Source organism: Euleptes europaea, chromosome 2, assembly GCF_029931775.1.
Source record: "Euleptes europaea isolate rEulEur1 chromosome 2, rEulEur1.hap1, whole genome shotgun sequence".
In the NCBI taxonomy this organism is placed as follows: Eukaryota; Metazoa; Chordata; class Lepidosauria; order Squamata; family Sphaerodactylidae; genus Euleptes; species Euleptes europaea.
In genome coordinates this window covers 4,208,996-4,236,061 of record NC_079313.1, presented here as the reverse complement: position 1 = coordinate 4,236,061, position 27,066 = coordinate 4,208,996, and the positions used below count along the sequence as shown (strand labels likewise).

The 27,066-nt window shown below is 49.6% G+C and overlaps 1 protein-coding gene across 1 annotated transcript in view; it reads left to right on the top strand.

Annotated features, from left to right (window-relative positions):
* The window catches only part of PIP5K1C (phosphatidylinositol-4-phosphate 5-kinase type 1 gamma), a 53,652-nt gene extending 30,975 nt beyond the window's left edge, over positions 1-22,677 (top strand). Inside the window, exons 13-19 of the mRNA XM_056867641.1 lie at positions 3,780-3,918; positions 5,880-5,912; positions 8,841-8,968; positions 9,896-9,993; positions 14,758-14,832; positions 20,368-20,451; positions 22,609-22,677. Coding sequence (XP_056723619.1) covers positions 3,780-3,918; positions 5,880-5,912; positions 8,841-8,968; positions 9,896-9,993; positions 14,758-14,832; positions 20,368-20,451; positions 22,609-22,677 — 626 coding nt within the window. The remainder of the gene's footprint in view (positions 1-3,779; positions 3,919-5,879; positions 5,913-8,840; positions 8,969-9,895; positions 9,994-14,757; positions 14,833-20,367; positions 20,452-22,608) is intronic.
* The last annotated feature ends 4,389 nt before the right edge of the window (positions 22,678-27,066 follow it).

Below are 27,066 nucleotides of genomic sequence, written 5' to 3'. Positions count from 1 at the left end.
TCTGTCTGTTGGCAGAGGCCTTTTCTCTCAGGAGGAGGCTGTCCTCGGTCAGGCAACTCTTCTTATTCTCCTCAAGTTAGGGCCCTTGAACAGGAGTTACGGTTTCCATTTAGCCTTTACTGAGCAAGCAGAGTTGGGTAGCGGCTCTGCTCCTCAGAATGCTGGAGGCCTTAGTTCCGGGCTCACCAATGTGGTGCCTGCTGACCCATTTCCTGGTGCCCGCTGAGCGTTTTCAGAAGCAGGGCTTTGTCCAGCAAGGCTTCTGATAGCCCGTTGGGGATTTTTACAACCGTTGCTTTGGCGGCAGCCACTAGCACAGCACAGGGACCTTCACTGGGTGACTGAAGGTAAGCTGTGGCGGCCATTTTGTGGCTGGCTTCACCTGCGGCGGCCATGTTGTGGCTGCGCCTACCATACTCTGCCTGAGTTCCAAAGGTGCCTGCAGGCTCAAAAAGGTTGGGGAACCCCTGCCTTAGCTTCTAGTAAAGTGCAGTCTTTGGTCTTTTATGCATGGGTTGGATCTCCCTGCTTGGACCTGGGTTCATCGCACATTAAAGTAACCCGGGTTGGGGGAAACTGTATGCATTGGCTTGAATGATCAGGGATGAAACTGTGTGCTAATCGAACCATGAATACAGATAAGCAGTCTCCCAAGCTCAAATCAAGTCCCACCCCTTTAAATGCTGCTCTGTAAGTGGCTTCGCAGTGCTCTCCATGAGAGAAGATTTCCTTCCCCCCAAACCCAACTGCTGCATAAAAAAGCATTTTAAGAACAAAAAATGGAGCAATCTGAAAGAAGGGCGGGGGAGAGAAATCCAAGCCTTGTTTTAAAAAAGCCTTTCTTTTGCTCAGAAAGAGCTCTGAGGTAGCAGGAAGCGCCTGAATCCCCGCCTCTTTGCACACTGCTTTGTGATTGGCTGTGAGAGAAGCCAATCTTCTGTTTTCCCCTGTTTAACTATCTGCATACTGCTTTGAGGAGGGGGTTGGGAAAGGGTGGGGCGTGATGGTGCGGGGAAGCTCAATCCGAGAAGGGAGTATGCACGCTCTGTGACGCCGGAATGAGCCAAGATGAACGGTTTAATTTGGGCCAGAAGAGGAATGGGAAAAGCCGGGTTCGTTTTGCATCGAAACAGCGTTGAGCTTCCAAGGAATGAGATATCGTGCATACTGAAAAATTTGATCCTGGCTGAAACGGGGAATAAAGGAGGTTAAAGCGACCATGCATAAATGACCTTTGTGTGTGTGTATGTGTGTGTCTTTTCTCCCTCCTGTTCTTCCCCCTGGGTGTAGCAAAAACTAGGGTTTGAAGAATGGGTGAAAACTGAAGGGAGAAAGAGAGCATCTTTGGGCAAGAATTTCCTCAATCATCATGTAAAGACGATCTCCGTCTGGGGTTGCCAGGTCCCTCCTGGAAACCGGCGGGAGATGTCGGGAGGCAGGTACAGGGGGCGGCGACTGGTGGCCGTGCGTGATGACATCACTTCCGGTGCGATGCGGAAGCGCCCGGGGGGACGGGATACTCTAGCACTTGCCCTAAAAGCTCTGTGGTTTCCATAGTGTTTTTATGGAAAGCGATAGAGCGTCCTGTTAATGCAATGCAAGTACTTCCATCTTGCACTGGAAGTGACGTCATCACGCACGGACACCGATCGCGCTCCCCCCCCCCTTTTGGCAGAGGGAAGCCCCGAGAGATTCCCCGCTGTTAGCGAGCGCCTGGGAACCCTATTAATGCAGTGGCATGTAGATGGCATCTCTAACGGCAGTGTAGCCTTTACTTCTTTTACGCAGTGCCGGCTTTTGGAGAACCTGTGGGGATTCTTACCAAGCCCAAGGATAAAGCCAAAAAGCCTTGCCCTCTGTTCCAAAACAGGAAACGAGGGAAGTCTCCCATTCCAAGGAGGAGGGGTTTTTAACAACCCCTTCCATTCCTTGAAATCTCCATCAAAGTCTTGGGATTCCAGACCAAACAGGCCACGGGGGTTCAAACAGCATGGTGCCAGCATGGTTTGGCTTGGGGTGGGGGGCGGTGTGGGATTGCAGGGAAGGTTTTAACAAACGGTCAAAGGACCATCTCCTTCCTTATGTCCCCGTGTGCCAACTTCAAACACCAGTCAGCCATCTGTTGGCTACCCCACACCACTTAGGGTGGCTCATCTGGCATCGACCAGAGCCCCGGGGCCTTTTCTGTCGTGGCTCCGGCTCTGTGGAAGGGGCTCTCTGAAGCGGTGAGAGGGGTCTCCCTCCTTGAAGATCTTCAGAAGGTGCTGCAAGGCCTGCCTGTTTGCCAGGGCTTTTGAGGGGTTTTAAATGGCAGGCATCTTTTTGGGAGGTGGGGGGGAAGAAGAAGAAGAGTTGGTTTTTTATATGCCTACTTTCTCTACCACTTAAGGAAGAATCAAACCGGTTTACACCTTCCTCTCCCCACAACAGGCACTTTGTGAGCTAGGGGGGCTGAGAGAGCTCTAAGAGAGCTGTGACTAGCCCAAGATCACCCAGCTGGCTTCATGTGGAGGAGCGGGGAAACAAATCCAGTTCACCAGATTAGCATCCGCCGCTCACGTGGAGGAGTTGGGGAATCAAACCCATTTCTCCAGATCAGAGTCTGCCGCTCCAAACCACCGCTCTTAACCACTACACCACGCTGACTCTCCACGCTGTTTGAGATTTAGGGTTGGCTTATTTTATTTTGGGTTTTAACTGAAAACATTTTTAACTATTATTGGAAACCACCTTGAACCACAAAGAAAGGTGGGATAGAACTGGTTTAGTAATAAATGAACGAATAAGGCTCTATAATCTCCGTTCAGCATCCATTATGGTCTGTGGGGTGTCGCAGTATCTCCCACCAGGGCGTCCTCCTTCACTGCATGTTGGTACTTTCTGGGAGCATTCATTCATTCTTACTCTGGTGGGGGATATCCTGTCCTGCCCCATGGGACATCTTAGAATTTGATTTGGATGGGTTCTGAGACCCAAGGCCAGTTAGTAGAATCGTAGGTTATGCCTTCTGCCTTGGTCAGTTTTCCATCCCCCCCCCCCCCGGTGGCTGTGCACCTGGCAATTGTTATTTTGGTTTTTCAGCACTGCGTGGCATCCCAAGACCGGGGTTTGACACGGTTCTCTCAGTGGCTTCTGTGTAGGCTGACCATACATACCGTTTTGAAAGGGACAGTCCCGTTTTTATCATATTTCCCGGACATACCATCTTTTTAATTAAAATGTCAATTTTGTCCCGTTTTGCACCTCGTTATTCTTCCAACATTTGTTTCCTTCAGTTCTGACATTTCTTATGCAACATGCAGGCATGGCTGAGTAAATTCTCATAGAAAAAGTGGTCTGATCAGGTTACACTAATATTACATAAGCCCTGTCCTGTTTTTGCCATCCCAATGTCCCGTTTTTGTCTCAAGGAAATATGGTCAGCCTACGTCCGTGGCTACCCCTTCCTTAGTTTATCCTCATGACCGCCCCCTGTGGTGCGGGTTAGGCTGAAAGGGAGCGGCTAGTCCGAGGTCGCCTGGCAAGTTTCACAGCAGTGTGGCAGACCCTATTCTTGACACCCTAATTACTGACCACCTTTGGGTCTTGATAGATGAGATCCTTTTTGAATGGAGATATCCGAGTATCTACGCCTATAACGGCTGTGTGGAAACTACACAAGCGAGCCGACCCAGTTGAATGGCCCTTCAGGGGAGTACATGACGCTATTTGCCTTGTTCCCGTGAAGACGGTGGGCTCAGTGTTCTGTTGTTTTCCTTTGCTCCCTGTGGGCGCATCAGGCCGACCAGACCTGCTTCCTTGCACCCCTCCGTCTTTCGAAGAAGCAACCACTGCCTCCATAGCCACCACGCTCTCGTCAACGTCTCTTTCTGTCCCCGAGCGATCTCCTTCCGAGTCCTCGGAGCAGCCCAGGTATAGGTAAGAGGAGCGGATTGCGGGTCTCGAGCCGGAGAACGTTTTGTCAGTTGCACTGTGCAGGGGGTTGGACTAGATGACCCTGGTGGTCCCTTCCAACTCTATGATTATTATTTTCCTTTGGTTATTTATAGTCTGCCTGTCTTGTAGAGTCTCAAGGCGGATTACATAGTGTAAGTCAGGTATAATCAACAGGATGAGACATCCGATGAGCAGTACGATGGGGTTTGGACTACGGAAATTTGAAAACAAACAGAAATTTCCAGTGGAGCTGAAACAAAGCATGAGCTTTTAAAAACGATGCGTTGGGTAGTATAGAAACGACCTAGTCTGGAGCATACTTACAGTGATAGGCAGTGTTGCAGCAAAACGGAGGTTCGTGGAGGAGAGAGACCCGAGACAGTTAATTGAGAAAACAGTTTATTTGCAGCCGCCTTAATAAGCATAAATGACTGAGCCCCGATTGTACTGGGGAATGAACTTTTATTCTAGTTCCATGCTAAGACATGGCATGTAAACATTCGGGGCTTATCTGGTAGTTTCACAGAGTCAGGAGCACAGGAGCACATCGGTTCTATCCAGCCCCCTTTATCATTTACCATGACCTTTCCCCCACTGATTCAACACACAGAACTGTCTTGTACTGCAGCAGACATTTTTCCCTTGCTGTCTCAACACATTCACAGACAAGGAGAAGAGGCTATCAAAAACTATTAAATCAAAATACTTAAGTGGATCCTCCACATTCAGAGGAAGTCAACTTGCTGTCTCAGCAGCAATACAGTACCGTAGGCCCTGTTCAGTAGTGGGTCCCTAACCCTTTACCAATACAACTTTCTAACCATTTCATTCCAGCACAGTCCTATATACCTGTGCCAAAAAAAACCCAAAAAAAAAAACACCACTTGGATAATTCTGTTTTACAAAGTTTGCGGAATGCCAGGAGAACAGGAGACTTCCCTACCTCGCTGAAGAGGCCGTTCCATAAGTCGGAGGCCACAATGGAGAATGTATGAGTACGGGCAGCTATCGACGTTGCCCATTTGCAGGATGGTACCTGCAGAAGACCCTGCTGGGATGAGCGAAGCCATTTTGGAACTCTTCATGCTTTCATCCCTGGCCCTAGCTGAGGACAGCCGGGCACTCTTCATGTTCCAAAATGGCTTCGCTCATCCCAGCTCATCCAGCCTAGTGGAACTCCCTCTCTCGTGAGACCAGGGCCCTGTGGGGCCTAACACAGTTCTGCAGGGCCTGTAAGACCGGGATTTTCTGCCAGACCTACGGTTGAGGACAGCAGCAATGTATGTGAAGAGTTGATTTTTATATGCCGACTTTCTCTATCGCTTAAGGAAGAATCTAACCGGCTTACAATCACCTTCCCTTCCTCTCCCCACAACAGACACCCTGCGAGGTAGGTGGGGCTGAGAGAGTGTGACTAGCCCAAGGTCACCCAGCTGACTTCATGTGGAAGCAGGAAACAGAAAAAAGGGAGAGCCAGCGTGGTGTAGTGGTTAAGAGCAGTGGCTTGGAGAGGTGAACTCTAATCTGGAGAACCGGGTTGGTTTCCCACTCCTCCACATGAATCCTGCTGGGTGACCTTGGGCTAGTCACAGTTCTCTTAGAGCTCTCTCAGCCCCACCTACCTCACAGGGAGGGGCTGTTGTGGGGAGAGGAAGGGAAAGGGATTGTAAGTCGGTTCGATTCTCCTTAAAAGTAGAGAAAGTCGGCATATAAAAACCAACTCTTCTTCTTCACTCTGGAAACACAGCCCAGGGCTTCTAAGCCTGGAATGCTAATCGACAGTCTTAATTGGGACCAAGCATTCAGACTTGGCTTTGACGGGATGAATTATTATCAGAACGTCAGCTGCTGAGTGGAACATCACCTTGAAGGAAAAGGTTGCGTGTGCGCATGAGCGCTTCCGCATGAGTCACCCTGTGCTCAGGCTGTCCTTTCTTTCACAGGCGACGTACGCAGTCCTCGGGACAGGAGGGAAGGTGAGCTGGACATTGTGTTGTAAGTCACGTACCCCAGGGGGATAGTCTCTTGCCATTCGGAGGTCCCAGGGCAATGTTGTGTGTGTTGTTTTTTCTTGGAAAAATATGTCGAGGCTGCCCTCTCAACACAAGGCATTTAGGCCAGGTGACATTTCCTTAATAGTTTACAAAGGGATGAAAATGCAAAAGTGCCACAAAAGGATCGAAATCCGTATCACGGATGAAATTTAAGGCTGCTTATTGTAAACGCGAGACCGTTGGCCCTTGAACTGAAGGGTTTCAAAGATAAGGCCCACAGGCCGGATCCGGCCCTTTGAGCACTGTTATCCAGCCTGCGAGCTGAGTGACCCGCCCACCCCGCTCCTGATTCTGGGCTGTGGGGTCCTTCCGATCCACGCCGCTTGCCGGGTGGGGACCTCCATGCTGCCTTCTTACTAGCTGATAATGATACGAAACCGACACCTCTGTGTCCACAAGCAGTTACTCCAAAGCTGACACAGATAAATTCAAATATCAAGGTTGCAAAAGACACACATTATATTATACACAACCGCAACAACATCAACAAAAGCAACACTCTGCTCATACATTGTAGATCACAATGCTCAGGCCCATTATCTAATAAATATTTCTTTTCCCAACAAGTGTGGGTAGGTATTCTTAAGAACATAAGAAAAGCCCTGCTGGATCAGACCAAGGCCCATCAAGTCCAGCAGTCTGTTCACACAGCGGCCAACCAGGTGCCTCTAGGAAGCCCACAAGCAAGACGAGTGCAGCAGCATTTATCCTGCCTGTGTTCCACAGCACCTAATATATTCGGCATGCTCCTCTGATCCTGGAGAGAATAGGGATGCATCATGACCAGTATCCATTTTAACAAGTAGCCATGAATAGCCCCGTCCTCCATAAGAACATAAGAAAAGCCCTGCTGGATCAGACCCAGGCCCATCAAGTCCATTATCCTGTCCATTATCCTGCCTGTGTTCCACAGCACCTAATACAATAGGCAAGCTCCTCTGATCCTGGAGAGAATAGTTATGCATCATGGCTAGTATTCATTTTAACAAGTAGCCATGACTACTCCTCTCTTCCATGAATATGTCCACTCCCCTCTTCAAGCCTTCCAAGTTGGCAGCCATCACCACATCCTGGAGCAGGGAGTTCCACAATTTAACTATGTGCTGTGTGAAAAAATACTTCCTTTTATCTTCTCCAGCAACGGGAAGATCCAAGGTTGAAGAGGAAGGTAGAAGAGGAAGACGACCGTTTCAAACTTTCTTCAGTTCCCCTTCATGGACCTGCCAAACCTCATAATACACATCCGTAAATATCATCCCCATGCAAATTATATACAAAATAAAATAATATCCTATACATTACCTATGTTCCATGTTGCTGAAGAAAGTTAGAAACAGTCGTCTTCCTCTTCTACCTTCCTCTTCCTTTTCAATCTTGGATCTTCCCGCTGCTGGAGAAGATGGGACCGAGCAGTGCGATCTACAAGAAAGTGTTAATGTATGAGCACTGTGTGTTGCTATTGTGGTTGAGGTTGTGAATAATATAATGTGTGTCTTTTGCAACCTTGATATTTGGGCTTACCAGCTGAGGCAGACACCACCCCAACCCCAATCTGGGCAGGCTTCGCCAGCCGAGGCAAACACCCCCTCAGTCTCGATCTGGGCTGGCGAACCCCCTGCGGGTTGGTACACATGGCCCAGCCTGACCAAATGACATTTATATCATATCCAGCCCTCGTAACGAATGAGTTCAACATCCCTGCTTTAACTTATTTGCAATAAAGATTCTTATGCTTATATTTTCATACCTCCCCCCCCCAACTCTTTGTACTTCATTTTGGGTGCTACGTTCTTTGTCAGGCATAAACCGTTCGATTCCCATTGCTGAATCCTGCTGCAGGGTGATTGTATGGGGAGGGGCCGTGGCTCAGTGGTAGAGCATCTACTTAGCATGCAGAAAGTCCTGGGTTCGATCCCCGGCTCAGTGGTAGAGCATCTGCTTAGCATGCAGAAAGTCCTGGGTTCGATCCCCGGTATCGCCAGTTAAAAGGATCAAGCTGTAGGTGATGCGAAAGACCTGAGGCCCTGGAGCAGGCCCGCACAAAGCTGGTAATAGGCCAGGTGGGAAATGTAGGCCCCCTTTCAAACTGCTCATTAAGTATTTTTATAATCAGTGCTAAATACATGATTTATATATTGGTATATACATGGTTTGGGGGGGGGGGAAACCCAGTATTAAGTAAAACATCTTAATTTTGTGGCCACTGCAACAGGATACATATAATAATAAATTTAGAAAAAAGTTGCTTCAGTTATCTGCATTTATTTATCTTTATTTTATCTGTGTTAATCTTTTATCAGCCTTCTTTAAGATATAATTTTGTGCTAAAGGATCCCCCTTGACTCGCTTTAAAAGGTAAAGGTAAAGGTCCCCTGTGCAAGCACCGGGTCATTCCTGACCCATGGGGTGACATCACATCCCAACGTTTCCTAGGCAGACTTTGTTTACGGGGTGGTTTGCCAGTGCCTTCCCCGGTCATCTCCCCTTTACCCCCAGCAAGCTTTACAATATCAATATTCTTTACCTTTTGCCTCTACCAGGAAGAGTAGGCCCCCTCAAAATCGTAGGCCCATGCCAACTAGCCCACCTTCCCCCCCCCCCGCATTCTGGCCTGCCCTGGAGAGCCGCTGCCAGTCAGAGTAGACATTACTGACCTCGATGGACCGATGGTCTTGATTCAGTAGAAGGCAGCTTCATGAGTGTATTGGCTAATCCCAAATTCTTGTGTGCTGATTGCCGGCCTGAGCTTACTTGGAGAGTGAAGAGCACGAGAAAAATATCCTAGCTAGAGGGAGGCGGCACTGGGACAAAACTGAGCTGTGCGCACTTTGTCTGTCTCCCGATCTGCAGGTCTCGCGAAGAGGTCCGGGTCGAAGACGATCTCCAGCAGATCACAGTGGAGCTGAAGCCCAAGTGTGACATCGAGATCGTGTTCCCCTGTGGAGCCGATGTGGGCACAGAGGCCGATGCTGCTGCAGGGTAGTTATTGCTGACGGATGCTCTCGCCCATGCCCCCTTTGGAGGAGGTTGCAGCTTTCTGAGCATGCTACGGGGGCTGCTCGTGTAGTGAAGAGTGGGGAAACATGGGTCTGTGCCCCTAGGAGACCCTGTTAGGAGAATGGACCGTGGCTATAGGGTGGAAGACATCCCTGCATTAGGAAAGGACCTAGCTCAGTTGAACGTGTCAAAAAACTGTGTCTTAATTTTAAAGAGAGACAGTGTGGTGTAGTGGTTAGGAGCAGCGGACTCTAATCTGGAGAGCCGGGTTTGATTCCCCACTCCTCCACATGAGCAGCAAACTCTAATCTGGAGAACTGGGTTTGATTCCCCACTCCTCCACATGAGCGGTGGCAGAAAGCCCTCGGTTTAGACCCAGAGGATACGCGCAGAACTTCCCAGAGAGTCAACTTGCCCTTCAGCTGGCTTGACCAATTGCCCCGCAGGGTGCAGGGGCTGCAGTTGTCGACCCATCGTTAAATTGTGGAACTCCCTGCCCCAGGATGTGGTGATGGCCGCCAACTTGGAAGGCTTTACAAGGAGAGTGAACATGTCCATGGAGGAGAGGGCTATCTATGACTACTAGACAAAATTAATACTAGTCATAATGCATACCTATTCTCTCCAGTGTCAGAGGAGCAGGCCTATTGTATTAGGTGCTGCATAACGCAGGCAGGATAATGCTGCTGCAGTGGTCTTGTTTCGGGGCTTCCTAGAGGCACCTGGTTGGCCGCTGTGTGAACAGACTGCTGGACTTGATGGGCCTTGGTCTGATCCAGCAGGGCCTTTCTTATGTTCTTATGACCCCCCCCCAGGGCTCCTCGGTGTGAAATCGTGACCCTTTTGTGAGCTTTGTCCTCTGGTTCTTCTCAGGCAAGCGGCGTCGCTGGTATGCGGCCCCGTGCTGACGGCAGCTTCTATCGAGGTGGAGACGGCCAGCCAAGCCTCCGAGCCGGCCAGCCAGCCCTCGGACGAGGAGGACCTCCCAGTCCCAGATATCTATTTTGTAAGTCCATTAAAAAAAAAACAGCAACAACCTCTTTGGGGACAAGAAGGTGTTTGGTTATCTGTGGTTGGCTATGCTTCTTTCTCTCTTGTTTTCTCTGCCCTTTCCCTCTTCCCCTCTTTGCCCCCTCGGTCTTTCATTCTTTCTCTCTCCCCCTTTCCCTTGTCCATTTCGAAAAAGTCTTTAACCTTCTGAACGCCGACTAGACGGTTGATGTTGCTCGAAAACCCTGTCTCAGGTTGGTTACCTCTCAGACTCTTTGTCCCTCTCTGTTCAGGGTAGGGGGGCCCCTCTAACCAAGGTGCCCCAACGGCTGTTGCGTGGCAAATCGGAAACCCCTCAGATTCTCTGAAATAGGTTCGCGTCGCTCTGCTGTTTCCACGGCAAACTCTGACGCCTTTTCCTTTCCCTGCAGGCAGGAGCAGGCGCAGAGGAGGAAGTCTAGGGAGGCTGAGCTGGGGCGTAAGTGAGCCGCAATTGGTTTGCAGTGAGCGTGTGCCGGGTTCTCTCTGCCGGTTGCTGGCAAATTTGGAAAAGGGGTTCCCCTGCCCCCCTCAGACCTGAAAAGTGCCTGCCTCCCCTCCCCTGGCCCAGTTTTTAACTTCTTTGGGGTATTTTGGGGGGAAAGGTTTCTCCCCCCCTCCCCTCAAGCTATGTGAACATGTGACTTCACCCCGTTTCCCCCTCATCCCAAAAAAAAATTTCTGCCTTTATTTTCCCCCAAAGAAGGGCAAAGTCAGGGCAGGAGTGGCTTCAGGGGAAGAAGTGAAGTTGGATTTTCTTAGGAGTACTTAGGAGGCTTTCCTGGGACTCCAGAGCCCCAGCTGAGGATCTGTTACACACACACACGTCACAATACAGTATTTGTGCAGCTCTTACCACGCAGTGGGCTCTCCTAGCTGAAGTTGAGGGATGCCAAACGGACGGGAGACGATCTCATGCTTTCTCTCTCCCTTTCTCCGAAGCAAATTCTCCCTCCTCCCAGCTCTCTGGCTCGGGGGCGCGTTTCCACTGGCCTAACTGCAGTCAAGCCCAATTTCCTTTCCCTGCGAAATAACAGTTTGTTGGCCAGTTTCAAACTCAGCTTCCGAATCCAGCAGGCTTAAACGTTTGATCGTTCCTTCAAGTTCGCGGTGGGGTGGGGGGAGACTTTCCAGGGAGAGACTCCCCGGGCCTGCTCTGGATCTCCTAACCATGTTTGGGGAAAATAAGCTGTCTCTTCTTTAGAGAGCCAGCGTGGTGTAGTGGTTAAGAGCGGTGGACTCTAATCTGGAGAACCGGGTTCGATTCCCCGCTCCTACACATGAGCGGCAGACGCTTATCTGGCTAACTGGGTTCGATTCCCCACTCCTCCACATGAAGCCTGCTGGGTGACCTTGGGCCAGTCACAGTTCTCGCTGAACTCTCTCAGCCCCACCTATCTCACAGGGTGTTTATTGTGGGGAGAGGAAGGGAAAGACATTGTAATCCGGTTTGAGTCTCCTTAAAGGTAGAGAAAATTGGGTATAAAAACCAACTCTTCTTCTTCTCCTTGGCCTCGGAGAAGTGCCAAAGTGGTTAACACCACAGGAACTTGGTGATTGTCTTCAACAGCCCCCGGCTGGGGACAATTAAGAAGCAGCTGCCTACAATGCATGGCCTCTCAAGTGTGCAGAAACCCGGACTGTTCCAAGACCACCACTGCCTGTCACCCGGAAATGAAACCTGTCTTTTTTTAGCTGCCCAAGACTTGAACCCCGGAATTGCGGTGTAGCTGCCAAATCTCCAAGACCTGGACACAACAGGCCTTAGCTGCCCCCCGGGCGATGAAGACCCTTTTTTGGGATCCCTACCACTTCAAGCCCTAAATCTTGTCCGTCAGGGTCAGATGGCTTCTTTTCTGCTCCCCCCCCCCCGGTCTCCAGGGAGGGGTAGGAGGAGGAGAAGAAGGAGAAGAATTGGTTTTGATATGTCGACTTTCTTTACCACTTAAGGAAGAATCAAACCAGTTTACAAGCTCCTTCCCTTCCCCTCCCCACAACAGACACCCTTTGAGGTAGGTGGGGATGAGAGAGTTAAGAGAGAACTGTGACTGGCCCAAGGTTACCCAGCTGGCTTCACGTGTAGGAGTAGGGAAACCATCCCGGTTCACCGGATTAGCTTCCGCTGTTCATGTGGACGAGTGGGGAAGAAGAAGAAGAGGAGTTGGTTTTTATACGTCAACTTTCTCTGCCACTTAAGGCAGAATCAAACCCACTTACGATCTCCTTCCCTTCCTCTCCCCACAGCAGACACCTTGTGAGGTAGGTGGGGCTGAGAGAGCTGTGACTAGCCCAAGGTCACCCAGCTGGCTTCATGTGGAGGAGTGGGGAAACCAATCTGGTTCTCCAGATTAGCTTCCACCGCTCACATAGAGGAGTGGGAAATCAAACCCAGTTCTCCAGATCAGAGCTCCCCGCACTCCCTCCGAGCCAGGGCAAAACCAAACCCAGCCTTTCCCGCCAGCTGAGACCCCACATCAGCCTCTTCCCTCTTGCGCGTAGTCCTGTTTTGATACGTGCTCACCCCAGGGAAACCTGCCGCAGAACCGGCGTGTCCGAGCATGCATGTGGTGCGGTGTGCCTTGGGTTTTAAAGCTTGACCGTTGCAGGTGGCTAGGTGGCATTGGGGAGGGGGGGCGAGCGCGGTGTTTTTGTCGTTGCAGCCCCACACAGTGTGTTTTGCTTTTCCACTCTGGACGTGTGCGGGGGCTGCAGGGGGGAGGAAAGGGAAGGCGAGAGGCCAGTAGATCCGTTTTCTTTTCACCTGGAAAGATCTCGGGAGATGCTTTTAAGCCAAGAGAACGGAGCCGGGCTTGTTAGTCTGAGCGCGCGTAAACTAAGCTGGTGTGTGGCCTCCACTTCGAAATGGAAACAGTCCCGCAATCTGTGACGTTAATAAAATTGGGGGGGGGGGGGATGACGTGTTCTCTCTCTGCAGGACACGTTCTGCCTCTGCAAGCCATGGAAAGGACAGGGGGCGTTGGAAATGTAACCTGCAGCTGCAGGAAATTGTGTCTTGGTCGCCCCTCTTTCTTCTGAGACACTGCCCTCTACACCACAGGTCCCCAGCCTTTCTGAGCTGCTGGGCCCTTTGGAATTCGGACACGGGGGGTGGGTGGGTTGCAACCACAAAATGGCCACCACAGGAGGGTAAAGCCACTACAAAATGGCTGCCACAGGAGGCGGGGCTAACCACACAGTGTCAGGGAATGATGTCATGCATAACTCTTCAACATTTCAGGTAGAAGCCCTGCTTAACAGAATGCCTTTTAAAAGGAATTTATTGTTTAAAAGTTATTTTCTTGCAGAAGCTCATCTTCAGTCACACAAGTGAAGACCCTAATCTGGAGAACCGGGTTGGTTTCCTCACTCCTACACATGTAGCCAACTGGGTGACCTTGGGCTAGTCACAGTTCTCTTAGAGCTCTCTCAGCCCCACCTGCCTCGCAGGGTGTCTGTTGTGGGGAGGGGGAGGGAGGGGGATTGTAAGCCGATTTGATTCTTCCTTAAGTGGTAGAGAAAGTCGGCATATAAAAACCAACTCTTCTCCTCCTCCCTATTTAAAAAATGAAAGTTGAGATTCTGAGAGAGCACAGTATCTGCCATCAATTCCAGGTTTTTCCCTTCTGTAGAGCTGAAAATTGGGCATTGCTTTGCCTATGAGGCCAGTGTCTTTCACGCCTCTCCTTTTCCAGAGGCAGAATGCTGCTTAGCATGAAAGAGAAACTTGAGAGATGTTTTCTGCTGCAAGGAGCAGCGTTTTCTTCCCAGTCTCCTGTTTGCATGCATCGAAGTGTGTGGTGGTGTGCATTGCTTTTGCATCATGGATTCATTGTGTCGCATCAACAAGTCCTGGGTCCTGAGACGCTCGGGAGAAAGGCGGGTATATAAACATCCTAAATAAATAAGTAGCCCACCCCTCCTACTCTGGATCTGTTCACAGCCATGCGTCAAATGGGAATTTAATCGCCGGATTAAGGTAAACGGAGAGGTTGGGAAAACACTTTCCAAATTGCAAGTGAGGCTTTTACTACAGCTAGTGGACACATGCAGTTTGCAGAGTGTTTTGGTAGTAAGCTGTACTGCTGGATGTAAATATGCTTCTCTGCAGGAAGGAAGGGGCAAAGCGTGGAGCAGCTGAACTCTAGGGATGTTCTCCTCTTTCCACAACCTACCTACCTACCTTCTTTCTTTCTTTCTTTCTTTCTTTCTTTCTTTCTTTCTTTCTTTCTTTCTTTCTTTCTTTCTTTCTTTCTTCTTCTTCCTTCCTTCCTTCCTTCCTTCCTTCCTTCCTTCCTTCCTTCCTTCCTTCCTTCCTTCCTTCCTTCCTTCCTTCCTTCCTTCCTTCCTTTCTTTCTTTCTTTCTTTCTTTCTTTCTTTCTTCCTTCCTTCCTTCCTTCCTTCCTTCCTTCCTTCCTTCCTTCCTTCCTTCCTTCCTTCCTTCCTTCCTTCCTTCCTTTCTTTCTTTCTTTCTTTCTTTCTTTCTTTCTTTCTTTCTTTCTCTCTCTCTCTCTCTCTCTCTCTCTCTTTCTCTCTTTCTCTCTTTCTCTCTCTCTCTTTCTTTCTCTCTCTCTTTCTCTTTCTTTCTCTCTCTCCCTCTCTCTCTCTCTCTTGCTTTTTCTTTCTTTCATGTGTACTCAGACATCCTTTCCAGAAGCTTCTTTTATTTTGTTTCCCATTCATTCTTTTTTATTTTTTGTTTTTTTCTCCCTCCTTTCTTCATTTGTCCCGGTGTGGCGTCCAGTTCACAGATGGAAGGTATTGGATTTACTCTCCCCGCCTGCGCAGGCTCCGAGCCGCCTCATTTTCCTCTGGGAGCGTAAGTGAACTTGCTAGCGGAGAAGGCAGCTGAACAGCAACTTTGAAATGCCGCTCGGGAGGGGTGGTTGGCGTAGTGCCGAGTAGAATCCCGCCTTGCTGAAAGATTGGTGCATCGCAGTCAGGTTTTGCGTTAGCTACCAATGAATGAATTCAATATTTGTTTTAGCAATAGCGAGCATTCCTAAGAAATGGCCATATAAGCAAAAAATATTTAATTACAGAATTCAGCCATAGTAGAAATTTAAAAATGCATATAATACCCGACAGGTATAAAGGTCACTTTTAGCTGCAAAATCTTAGTTTACGCTCTTACGGTTTTCTGGTTCATACAGACATTAAAAATTGGACATTGCAAGAAGGAGAGGTTTGTGGGACTTGCTTAGGAGAACCACAAAACTCAAATCCCACTCAAGATACCTGTACTGTTTTTTTTTAATTTTATTTTGTTTGTTTGATTCTTTTTTCAAATAAAGATTTATTTCAGTTAATGAAAAGAAACAACAGAAAATAGAAACACAATCCACTTTCGTGAAAGGAAAAAAGAATAATAAAGAATATACATATCGTATAATAAACGAAACCAATGAGGGTTTATTTTAAATTAGAAAATAAATGGCGATAAAATAATAATCAATGGAGCGGTGATAATTGTTATAATAAATCTAAACGTACATATCCGGGGAAAATTTTTTCTGGATTATTAGACAATACATTCATATATAATTGTCATCTTCCCACTATTCGAACTCCTTTTGATACACTATAACAAAGTCATGATGCATCCCTATTCTCTCCAGTATCCAAGGAGCATGCCAATTATATTAGGTGCTGTGGAACGCAGGCAGGATGCTGCTGCAGCAGTTGTCTAATATGTGGGCCTCCTAGAGGCACCTGGTTCGCCGCTGTGTGAACAGACCGCTGGTATAAGAGTTGCCATAAAAACCAACTCTTCTTCTCTGAAGCTGGAAGCAATGAAAGCTGGGTTGGGTCTCACCCCTCCTCTTTTTTCCTTGATTTCCGCTAGAAGCAATTGCTTTCCGCTGGAAGCAATGAAATCAGAACACTTCCTGACCTTGTCAAGAGAGCCAGCGTGGTGTAGTGGTTTAATAGTGGCGGACTCTAATCTGGGGGACCCTTCATTGCGGGGGCAGGGGTTTGATGCAGTCGTCCCCCCCTCCCCGGGTTGGTATACAGCAGGCGAAAGATTCAAAACAGAGAATGTCCCAGTCTATTGTTTGAGACTCTTAGCTGCTGTGGTTTTAGCCGTCTCTCGCCTAGCGTTGAGATTCTTCTCTCGCACGGCGGGGGCGGAGGGGAGAGTGAATTTGGGGTAGGTTTTTTTTGGCAAAGGATATCTGCGTATTTGGAGGATTTTTTTTTAAACTTTGGTGGTGGGAGGGGGTATTAGAACACACATTCTCCCCCCACACCAACCCCCGGCTGTTCAAAGTTATCTTGCTTTTCTAGGGCAACTCGTAGATGCTTCAGCTGTCCAACTTAGCAGTAACTGTAGAACTTCCCAGTTTTCCCAAGGGAAGCCCTTCCTGGGGATTTCTGAAGGCAGAGATGGGTGCGCACGTGTGTGAATCTTAGCAAATCTCCCCTTTATAGCTCCTCAGCCCCACTGGCCGCCTTTCATGCCCTGCCCTTCCCTCTGGTTTCCTTGTGTCTCTGTCGTTTGATGGTCCGCGTGGTGTAGTGGTTAAGAGCAGTGGTTTGGAGCAGTGGAGTCTGATCTGGAGACCCGGGTTTGATTCCCCACTCCTCCTCCACATGAGCAGTGGAGGCTAATCTGATGAACTGGATTTGTTTCCCCGCTCCCACACACAAAGCCAGCTGGGAGACCTGGGGCTAGTCACACTCTCTGAGCCCCACCTGCCTCACAGGGTGTCTGTTGTGGGGAGGGGAAGGCAATTGTAAGCCGGTTTGATGCTCCCTTAAGTGGTAGAGAAAGTCGGCATATAAAAACCAACTCTTCTTCTAGACAGCTGGCACTCGGCTGTGTCAGAGTAGAAGAGATCCCCACGTTCTGCACAGGTAGGAATGAAGCTCATGCCCGTGTTCTTCTAAGCAACCGCATGCATTTGTGAAAGCGGAGGCCCCTGTTAGAACGCATTCCCCTCAGTGACTTAAAAAGCGCCAGACCCCAGTTCCAATCCTGGTACTTCCACTGATTGTACCCAGTACCTCTGACTCAGGATTGGTGCAATTTAGAGGGATGCCGGCACAGAGGAATAGTGCGTTCCCATGCCACGCACTTTGCATCGAGGACAAACATGCTGGGGTATCTGTGGAGATACCGGAAATCTCTAAAGCATCTAGACAGCAGGCACTCAGAGGTCTATAGAGGTCTATAAAATTATGCATGGTAGGGAGAGAGTGGACAGGGAGAAGCTTTTCTCTCTCTCTCATAATACCAGAACACAGGGTCGTCTGCTGAAGCTGGAGGGTGAGAGATTCGAAACAGATAAAAGGAAGTAGTACTTCACACAAATTGTGGAGCTCCCTGTCCCAGGATGGGGTGATGGCTGCCAACTTGGAAGTCTTGAAGAGGAGAATGAACATGTTCATGGAGGAGAGGGGCAGTCATGGCTACTGGTAAAAAATGAATACTAGTCATGACGCACATCTATTCTCTCCAGGGTCTGGTGGGCTTCCTCGAGGCCCCTGGTTGGCCACTGTGTGAACAGACTGCTGGACTTGTTGGGCTTGGGTCTGATCTGGCAGGGCTTTTCTTATGTTCTTACGTTCTTAAGGCTTTAAGAGGAGAGTGGACATGTTCACGGAGGAAGGTTAAGGCTATCCATTGCTACTAGTCAAAATGAATACTAGTCATGATGCATACCTATTCTCTCCAGGATCAGAGGAGCATGTCTATTATCTTAGGTGCCATGGAAAGCAGGCAAGATAATGCTGCTGCAGTCATCTTGCTTGTGGGCTTCCCAGAGGCACCTGGTGGGCCGCTGTATGAACAGACTGATGGACTTGATGGGTCTGGGTCTGATCCAGCAGGGCTTTTCCTATGTCCTTATGACACAGTGTGCAATACGGGTGGCATGCTGGTGTAGCCCGTTCACCTATTAATTTTGTTTTAATCTGCCTTTAAACCTAAAATAGGAATTTAAAATAAAAATGCCAATGCCGTTAAAATTCAGCGCAAACTTGCTGTGGAGGGGAGATTCTAACTTGTCCTAAATCCAGGCACATTGTAGGGATGGGTTCGGAACCATCTGATTGCTTCCTGCCTGCCCTTAAGTTTGTGCAGACCTTCCTTCCTGAACCCCAAAAGAAGAGCAGAAGGGTCTCCTTAGTGGGATGTGTAGATGTACGCACATCGTGTTGACACCACAGACGCAACGCTGCCGTACACCTAGGCCGCTTGTCCATCTGTCTCTTGAGAGGCAGAGGCTGTCCAGGGCCTCGGGCAGAGAAAGGACTTTCCCGGCACCTGTTACTTACCTGGAGATGCAGGGGACTGACATAAGAGCCCTGCTTGTTCAGACCAAGGTCCATCAAATCCAGCATTCTGTCCACACAGTGGCCAACCAGGGGCCTCTAGGAAGCCCACAAACAAGACTACTGCATCAGCATTGTCCTGCCTGCGTTCCAAAGCACCGAATATAATAGGCTTGCTCTGATCCTGGAGAGAATAGGTGTGCATCATGACTAGTATCCATTTTGACTAGTAGCCATGAATAGCTCTCTCCTCCACGAACATGTCCCACTCCCCTCTTAAAGCCTTCCGAGTTGGCAGCCATCACCACATCCTGGGGCAGGGAGTTCCACAATTTAACTATGCGTTGTGTGAAGAAATACTTCATTTTATCAGTTTTGAATCTCTCATGCTTCAGCAGTGAAGCTGTGAGCTTCTGCGCGTAAAGCAGGTTGCTGATTTACTACGCCTCCTACGTTGTCACCGGGCATAGGATTTTCGGTGCAGGGAGAGGTTGAGGCATCCTTCCAGGTCCCTGTCCACGAAAGGCAAGGTGTGGGGTGACATCTCTGCTGTTTGAAGGGTTGTTCCTGCCTTATGTAGACAGGAGAGGAAACCTGACCGGTCAGGCGTCTGTGTGGGTGCGTGCGTAGACTTCTGCCCTCCATCAAGCCCAGCTTCTGCCAGAAAACCCCTCCATAGATGGTCGTCCTTGCCGAAGAACCTGCCGAGTAACCATAGAGAAATCCCCCTGTGCCACGTCTGGCCTGGTTTTCTTCAGCATTAATACAAACTAAATAGCACTGCTATGCGAATTATAACACAACAATTGAAATCGACATAGTTGTCCAACCTTAAATTACCAACTGTTCTATATTAACGTGCAAGCATCTAATAATCTGAAATTGACAAATGTACAATAAGACAACCAATACCAGGTAAGTGCCCAGGGTAATAACTTACAAGGGGATTGTGTACAGCAGGTAAGATGTAATGTCAAGTCCATTAAACTCCAAAGCCGTTATAAAGCTCCAAAGTGATAGCCACAAAACTATATTAGAAAAGCACTCCCAAGCTGGACCGCGAAGGCGAAGACCGTCTTCTAGAAAATTAGCTCCGTTTCGTCTGATGACTGCTTGATTCAAGCCTTCACAGCAAGGGAGTATCCAGATTGGAACTTTGAAAATGTATAGCTGTAGCAGAACGTTGCAGCATTATTGTGTATTGTTTTGAGACTAGAAGGCATATATATATATATATAAGAAGAAATTAAAGGAACTGAAGAAGTCATCAGATAAAATGGAGCGAATTTTCTTCAAGACTATCTTCACAGCAGTTTGGAGTGATTTTAATGGACTTGTCATTACACTTACCTGCTGTACATAATCCCCTAGTGGGTTATTACCGTGTGTGTGTGTGAGAGAGTGAAGTGCCATCAAGTCGTAGCCGACTTACGGCGACCCCTTTTGGGGTTTTCATGGCAAGAGACTAAAAGAGGTGGTTTGCCAATGCCTTCCTCTGCACAGCAAGCAACCCTGGTATTCCTTGGTGGTCTCCCATCCAAATACTAAGCAGGGCTGACCCTGCTTAGCTTCTGAGATCTGACGAGATCAGGCTAGCCTGGGCCATCCAGGTCAGGGCATTACCCTGGGTTCTTACCTGGTATTGGTTGTCTTATTGTATATTTGTCAATTTCAGACTATTAGATGCTTGCATGTTAATATATAACAGTTGGTAATTTAAAGTTGGGCATCTGTGTTGATTTCAACAGTTGTGTTTCTTCAGCATTAGCCAGAAAAGAAGACGATCCATGCAATTTGAGCCCCTGGCCTCTTTCATTTTAGAAACGGTCTTCCTCTTAACCAGGACAGTTTTAGAAACGGTCTTCCTCTTAACCAAGCAGATTCTGAGACCTCGGGCCTTTGTGGATGGCTCAGGTATGTACCAAAGAGTGAGCAGAGGGGGCTTCTCTATCCTGCCTTATTTTCTTCCCCTTTTTTCTCTCTCTCTCTCTCTTTTTCTCCTCTCATCGGTGTCCTGCTGTCGCCTCTCATTTTCTTTTTTTCTCCTCCCCGCTTCTCTTGCTTCCCGCTTTTGCAGCCGACAGACGAGAGGAGCTGGGTATATTCTCCTCTCCATTATAGCCCTCAAGTCCACTCAGTCTCCGATGAGGAGAGTGATACAGTAAGTTTTTTTGGTAATTTTTTTTAAATAAAAAATATGGCTCGTACGTCTGGTGGGAGCATGAGTCGAACCCAGCCCCTCCTGCCCTGGCCAGCATGCAAGCCTCAGTGGATTGTGGGAGGCGTCCCCTTGCTTATGTTTTACGGGAACGGGGGGTTGAGCTTGAAGGTATGTTGAGAATTTCCAAGCAGTGGCGGATCTACTATGAAACTAATGAAGCTTAAGCTTTGGGGCCCCTAATCCTGGGGGGCGTGTCCTACAGCAACTTGTTTTTTTAATGAGTGGATCTTTCAACAAAATCGATGGGAGTTTTTTTAAGTGTTTGTTATTGAAATAAGGCTATTTTAGTGATGGACGCATAAGCCAATGGGTTGAAGCACTTAATGTTGACCTTAAAATATACTGTAATATAATGTTGACCTTAGAATATACCCATTTCATATGACCTCAAAATGTCCCTGTAATTGGTCAGATTTCAAAATTTTCTCGGGGGCTTGCAGCACCCAAACCCCCAGCTGTATGGGATGGCTGAGCTCACCAGAATCTATTCATAGCCTACATTTTGGCAGCTGGATCCTCGAATCCTTCGTTGGTGCACGGCTTAATAGTTCTATAGCTCAGCCCTTAGGCTAGAGCCAACCGGAACCATAACAAGACATCTGAATTCTCGATTCAGGCTGCGCTCGTCTCGCTTGTGCGTTTTAACACCACAAATCAGATTTGCACCCCCTTATCCAACGAGCCCCCTTTGATGACTTCCTGTTAGCGAATGACCCAATACACCTGCCGTAGAACAGCCCCATTGAAGAAGATGACAGCGGTTACCCAGATCTCGTTGCTGGTCGCGAAGGGGCCCCCATAACAGTTCAAGCTTCAAGGTCCCAAAAATGTAGGTCCGCCACTGCTTCCAAGCATGCGCGGAGACGGCCCGATCCTGACTGCTTAGGGTAGCCTGGAGCCAGAGTGATTCCTGATGGGTAGGGCAGAGGTTGAATTTCCTTGCAGGTGTCTTGATTCCGTACGATACAGGGTGGGTGGGGGCACGCTGCCCTTTGCAATAAGCATTCTTGTTCATAACACATAGGGTGTATCGTGTGCCGAGGCTCGGCTCTGGTATGTTTTTCCGGTAACCCTGGAGCCTGTGAACTAGGATAGCCCAGAGGGAAACTTGCAGAGGAAGAGAGCTCCGTTCCCACGCTGGACCATAATTTTCCCCATCCGAGTACTACTCCAGTTCACCTGGTCTGTCTCTGCTCCCCCTCCCCCTGGCTCAGTTTTTATTCTTTGTTCCTTACCCCCCTCCCCAAATTCTCTCCTCTGGGCCCGTAACCCGCTGCCTGCTTTCCCCACCCCACCCCCAGCTGCCTGGTCTCGCTGGATCCCCTTTCTGGCTGCCTCCCTACATGGCAACGGCTGAGGGGCAAGAAAAGCCAGGCAGGCATTGGAGGAAAGATGGAGCCAGTATTGTGCTTTCACGAAGCATCTGGGGTTGCTGTGGCAACCTAATGTGCCACCCAGAATCTCTCTGGGAGCCAGCATGGTGTAGTGGTTAAGAGCGGTGGTTTGGAGTGGTGGACTCTGGACAGGAGAACCGGGTTCGATTCCCTGCTCCTCCACATGAGTGGCAGAGGCTAATCTGGTGAACTGGATTTGTTTCCCCACTCCTCCGCATGAAGCCAGCTGGGTGACCTTGGGCTAGTCACAGCTCTCTCAGAGCTCTCACAGCTGCACCTACCTCACAGGGTGTCTGTTGTGGGGAGGGGAGGGGAAAGTGATGGTAAGCCGCCTTGATTCTTCCTTAAGTGGTAGAGAAAGTCGGCATATGACTCTCTGAAGATGCCTGCCACAGCTGCTGGTGAAACGTAAGGAAAGAAAATACCAAGACCACGGTCACACAGCCCGGATAACCTACAAGAACCAATCGGCATATAAAAACTGACTCTTCTTCTTCTCCCCCCACCCCAGTATCTCTGCCTGTGTATTCATCCCTTACATTGTTTGGGGTTTTGAAGAACTTGTATTTTTCTGCAAACCTGGGTTTTCCTAGCCCCCATTTGAGTAGCTGCTTAACATCCGCAAGGGACGCCACACTTAGCTTTCTGTGTGGTCAATGCTCCTTTGAGCCCGTGCTCCTGAGTCCGTGTCCCCACCCATCAGGAATTACGGGGGTCAGAAAAGGGGGCCTTGGCAGACTTCAGCCCCAGCATGGCTTCCTCTGGGAACTGAGCCCTGAGGCCTCGATCCTTTTTATTTGTTACCCCGTCAATATGCCGCAACTCTTCTAGGACTGGGAGGGGAGGTCTCTTTCCCGTCGAGCAGGTCCTGGCATGGGAGAACCCCCGAGCCCTGCTGGCATGGCTGACTCTTCGCGCATCCTCTCAACCTCTGGCTCACCCTTTCCAGCAAGGCCCCCAACTCTCGGTAATTTTTCTTTTTTTACAGTAACGTCTATACAAGCCCCCTACAGACTAGAGCTCCCGCTGATGCCGGTGGATGGATTCCTCTTAGTCGGCCCTGCAGCCGCTGCTGCGGAACAGGGGAAAGGAGCTTCACGGCGTCGGCGTGGGCTGCGATTCTGCGTCCCGAACACTTAAAGAGCCCGAGCAAAACTTCCTTTTATCTTGTCTCCTTCCGAGAAGCGTCCCGCAGGCGGTGGGGACATCCAAATCTGGGAGCACCCTTGAATTCCTGGTAGTGACCAATAATTCCCCCCCCCTGTTTGTTTTCCAAAGTGCACTGCAGTAGCTACCTTATTTGTACGTGATACTGTGAACCTTCTGATTATTCCCCCCTCGGTCATGTGTTTTGCTTATTCCTGGACAAACATCGCATATTTGTGCTTTTAAGGAGAAAAACAAACCCTTTAGGATACTGTATGTTCTTTTTGGGACGGCTCGTGTTGCTAGACTCAGTCAAACAAACGGAACTTATATGACCACTGGACTTGGGATGGCCGGCCTTTGTTGGGAGAAGGGGAAACCGGCGCTGGATGTCTGTTCGGGCAGCTTCCACCAATGCAAGATGTGCAGCCTCAGGAAAATCTGTTAGCTGCCACCTGCCTCGGTTGGCCCACGTGAGATAAGAGAGTAATGCCCAGTCTGGCAACGTTGCAGAAAGACACTAGACTTTTTTTGGTATGTGTGTGGGGGTGTTGGCTGGACTTCCAAGCAAGCCTGCCCGTTGACCCGAGCGTGTAAGCGAAAAGCTGCAGCCTGCTCTGCAGGGGAAGCGTGGTTATCCCGGCCGGCTTGACAAATCGGCGACCGGGCGGCGAGGAAGAAAAGAAATCGTTCTGGGCTTGCCTGGGATCGCATACATCTTGCTGGCAGAGGACGCCGAAGGTACCACCACTTCGTCACCCCTTGCCAGACCACGAAAAAAGGCACTTTCCACCCAACTCATTCGCCCTCTTTCAGACTCTTGTCGTCCACTGCGGCCATGTTGCTGTGCGGGGCTCTCCGTGGCGCAGGGCGGTCTGACTTGGGTGCTGTTGTTGATTTGCCTCTCCTGGAAGATGCCAGACCAGTTTGCCCTTTGACCCACCGTCTGCTCTTGGCGTGGTAAAGCACACGGCCTCCTACGGCGGAAGGAGCTAAAGGCCCCCCTTGCATCTTTTTGCGCGGGAGCGAGAATGTTTGTGGGATGCTGGGCGAGGCCGGCTTTGAGTCTTTGGTCGCTTTTTTTTTTTTTTTTTTAACAGTTTGCATTCCCCACCTTTTCCCGAGCCGCCTGCTTCCTCGGTTCCAGGGGGCCAGGCGACCCTTATAGGAAACGGAAGGGTTTTTAGTCCCCCGCCTCTAAAAGACAGCAGCACCCTGGTTCAAATTTGTTTCCGCTTCTGGATTTGCAAGCCCAAAAATGCGGGCCGGAATCGAATCCCCTCTTTTGTGTCCACATTCATGCCCTTTCTTTCTCTCTTCTCTTTTCCCTCCCTCGCTCCCCAAAATTCACTGGAAATGTTGTCGTGGTTGACGTGGCTGAGGCAGGCCGTTAACTTCCCCACTGTAACTCCTCTATTCTCCCTCTCCCCTGAGAATTTTGTTTTTTAGTAAGGGTCACGGTGACGTTGCCGAAACAGAGGCTCCTTCGGTGGGGGCGGGGATGGGACCCTTCTCTGAAATGTAGCTGTTTAAAAACAAAAACGCTTTCTTATCAGTTCTGCATCAGCTAAAACCAGATACCGCCAGAGGCTGGATGGTCATGTCCCCCCCCCAAATTGCACCCCAGCTGGAGGAATGCTCTCCTCTTCCATCTCTTCCTCCAGGGCTTGAAATGTCGCTCGTGTGGCTTCCTGGCAGGACAGAGGGGAGGGTGGGTTTCCTTTCTTGCCACGTTGTTTGTCCTAATAGGGAACTCTTCCCCACCAAGCATGAAATCTCTCGAATCCTTTCAGCGTGCCACGTTTACGAGCATGCATCCCTCCGATAGAACGGAGGTCTAAGTAACCACTTTCTGGTCTTTAGCCGTACTTCTGTTTCACGAGAGGGCGCAACAGGTGGCCAGAGGAGAGTAGGGTGGTGGCATTCACCTCACGGCGCTCCTTCCCTGAAAAGGAGGGCAGAAAAGCATGAGGGTCATGAAAAGCATGAAAAGCATGAGGGAGAAGCATGAGAAGCCTGGGTCTCTCCCCCGCCCCCAGCATGTGTTTCTCCGACGGCTGAGCCCGCATCTTAACTGCTTCTCTTCGACGGCTAGAGCCGAGACATTCATGTCCCGCTAAGGCCTCCTCGGAGTACTACGCTAAGGCACCGGATCGATAACCACCGGCCCTTCTGTTTTCTCAGACTGGAGGCCAGCATTGCAACCTTGTTTTTAGATGGGCCAGCTGGAACTGACTGGTTTTTCCCCCCAGAGAAAGCTGGGCTTTGCCTTTGGAGGCGGGCAGTGGGGGGATTCAGCTATCTCAGCACCAGCTGTGACTCCAACGGTGTGGCGTGCCGGTCTTCTAGTCGCACAGGCTTTGGTTGTGTCGCCTTCAACAGCATCTGCTTCTTCTGCTCCTGACACCCCAATCCTGCCCCGACTCGACCATATTCATCTGGAGGGAAAACACCTTCCTTCTGCGCGGGTCAGAGTCCGGGGCGTTTGAAGACAGACAGCAGGGAGAGCAATCGGGTTGCCATTATGATGACCCTCGACGGCAGGTATCAATTCGCACAGCCAGCAATGGGTAGCAATTCGCATAGTCTGTCCGGGCTTTTATGTTGGAGCGGCAGGTTCTCTTTGGGTCCCTTTCCTGTCTTTCATTCCCTGGGGCCCAAGAGACTGAAAGAATTCACTCCTGGAGGCCAGGCGCTTAGATGCGTCGGGGTTGCCTCTTCTTCCCTGGGGTTGTCGTAATTTTCTGGTCCCTCTGCCTCCATCCATCAGAACAGCACTTTGTGGCAGAACGGGGGCCCCCGAACGCCCATTCGTTTCTCCCATCCTGAAAGCATTGTCCTGCAGGGGCTGCGTCCTGGCCGAACTGCAGGGGAGGCTCTGGTTGGCACATCAAGCCACAGAGATTTGGGGGGGTGGGGGTTGTCCAGGGCGGGGGGGGAGGGGAGCCCCAGTTAGCTCAGCGGGCAGACGTCTTCCCTTCCTGGCACAAGGCACTTTGGTGGCAAGGGTCATGCTGGGGGTTGAGGCGGCCCTAGGAAACAGGACTGCCGCCCTCCTTGCGTCATGGGGTTCTGTGCCGCCCTCCTGAAAGCAGAAACTGCTTCTGTGGCGGGAGGTGAAAAAGTGCATTTGCTCACCGCAGCAGGTTCTTTTGCGCTGTCTAGCAAGGCTGCAACATCGTTCCCTCTTCCCTTTCCTCCTTTCTGCTGCCCACCGTGAAATTGTAACCTCAGATAAGAGAGCTGTGCCGTTTGGAGGCCTGGCAAGATGGTTCCTCTGGTGTAGCCGAGGTCCTCTTTTTCCTGGGCGCCTCCGCAAGCTGCCTGGATTTTATCTCTTCTCCTCCAGCCACTAAACCCTCCGTTGGATACCCCCCCAAAATGTCTCCTACTCAGGCCAACGGAAGCGCATCTCGATTGGCATTCGATATATTTTCTGATTGCTTCATTTAAAAAAGGGTCACTTTTTAAACATCCGTGCTCCATTTTTGCGTGCTTTTCGTACGAAGAATGTATAGAATTTGGGGGATGGTGCCGTAATCCGTCCTGACGTGGAAAAAGCTGCATCGTTGTTAGCTTACGTATATTTCTCCCCCCTCCTCCCCGTTTTGTTTAGTCAAAAATGCTTTGTGTTTGGGGTTCCCCCCCCCCACCTAGAAAAGTTTAAATCGATGCTAATTATGTAGCAGTGTGAGCACAATGTCGTCTTTGATGTGAAACCCGAAGCAATTGAAAGTTGTGTGTGTATATATCTTATTTATATGTATGTATGTATATATGTGTGTGTGTGTATATAATATAAAATATTTAAAAAGCCTAGTTAATTTAATTGCCTTACCCTGAGAAAGAAGCCCTAATTTGGAAGGACTCAGACAAGTATTTTTCCTTTCTCCTTCTCTCTCCCCCTCCCCTTCTCTTGTAAATAAGTTTTTGAAGTGTGTGGTGACTTGAAACCCCCCCCCTTTCTTAAATGCCTCCTGGAAAAGGAAAAGATCCCGGTCTTTATATACACAAT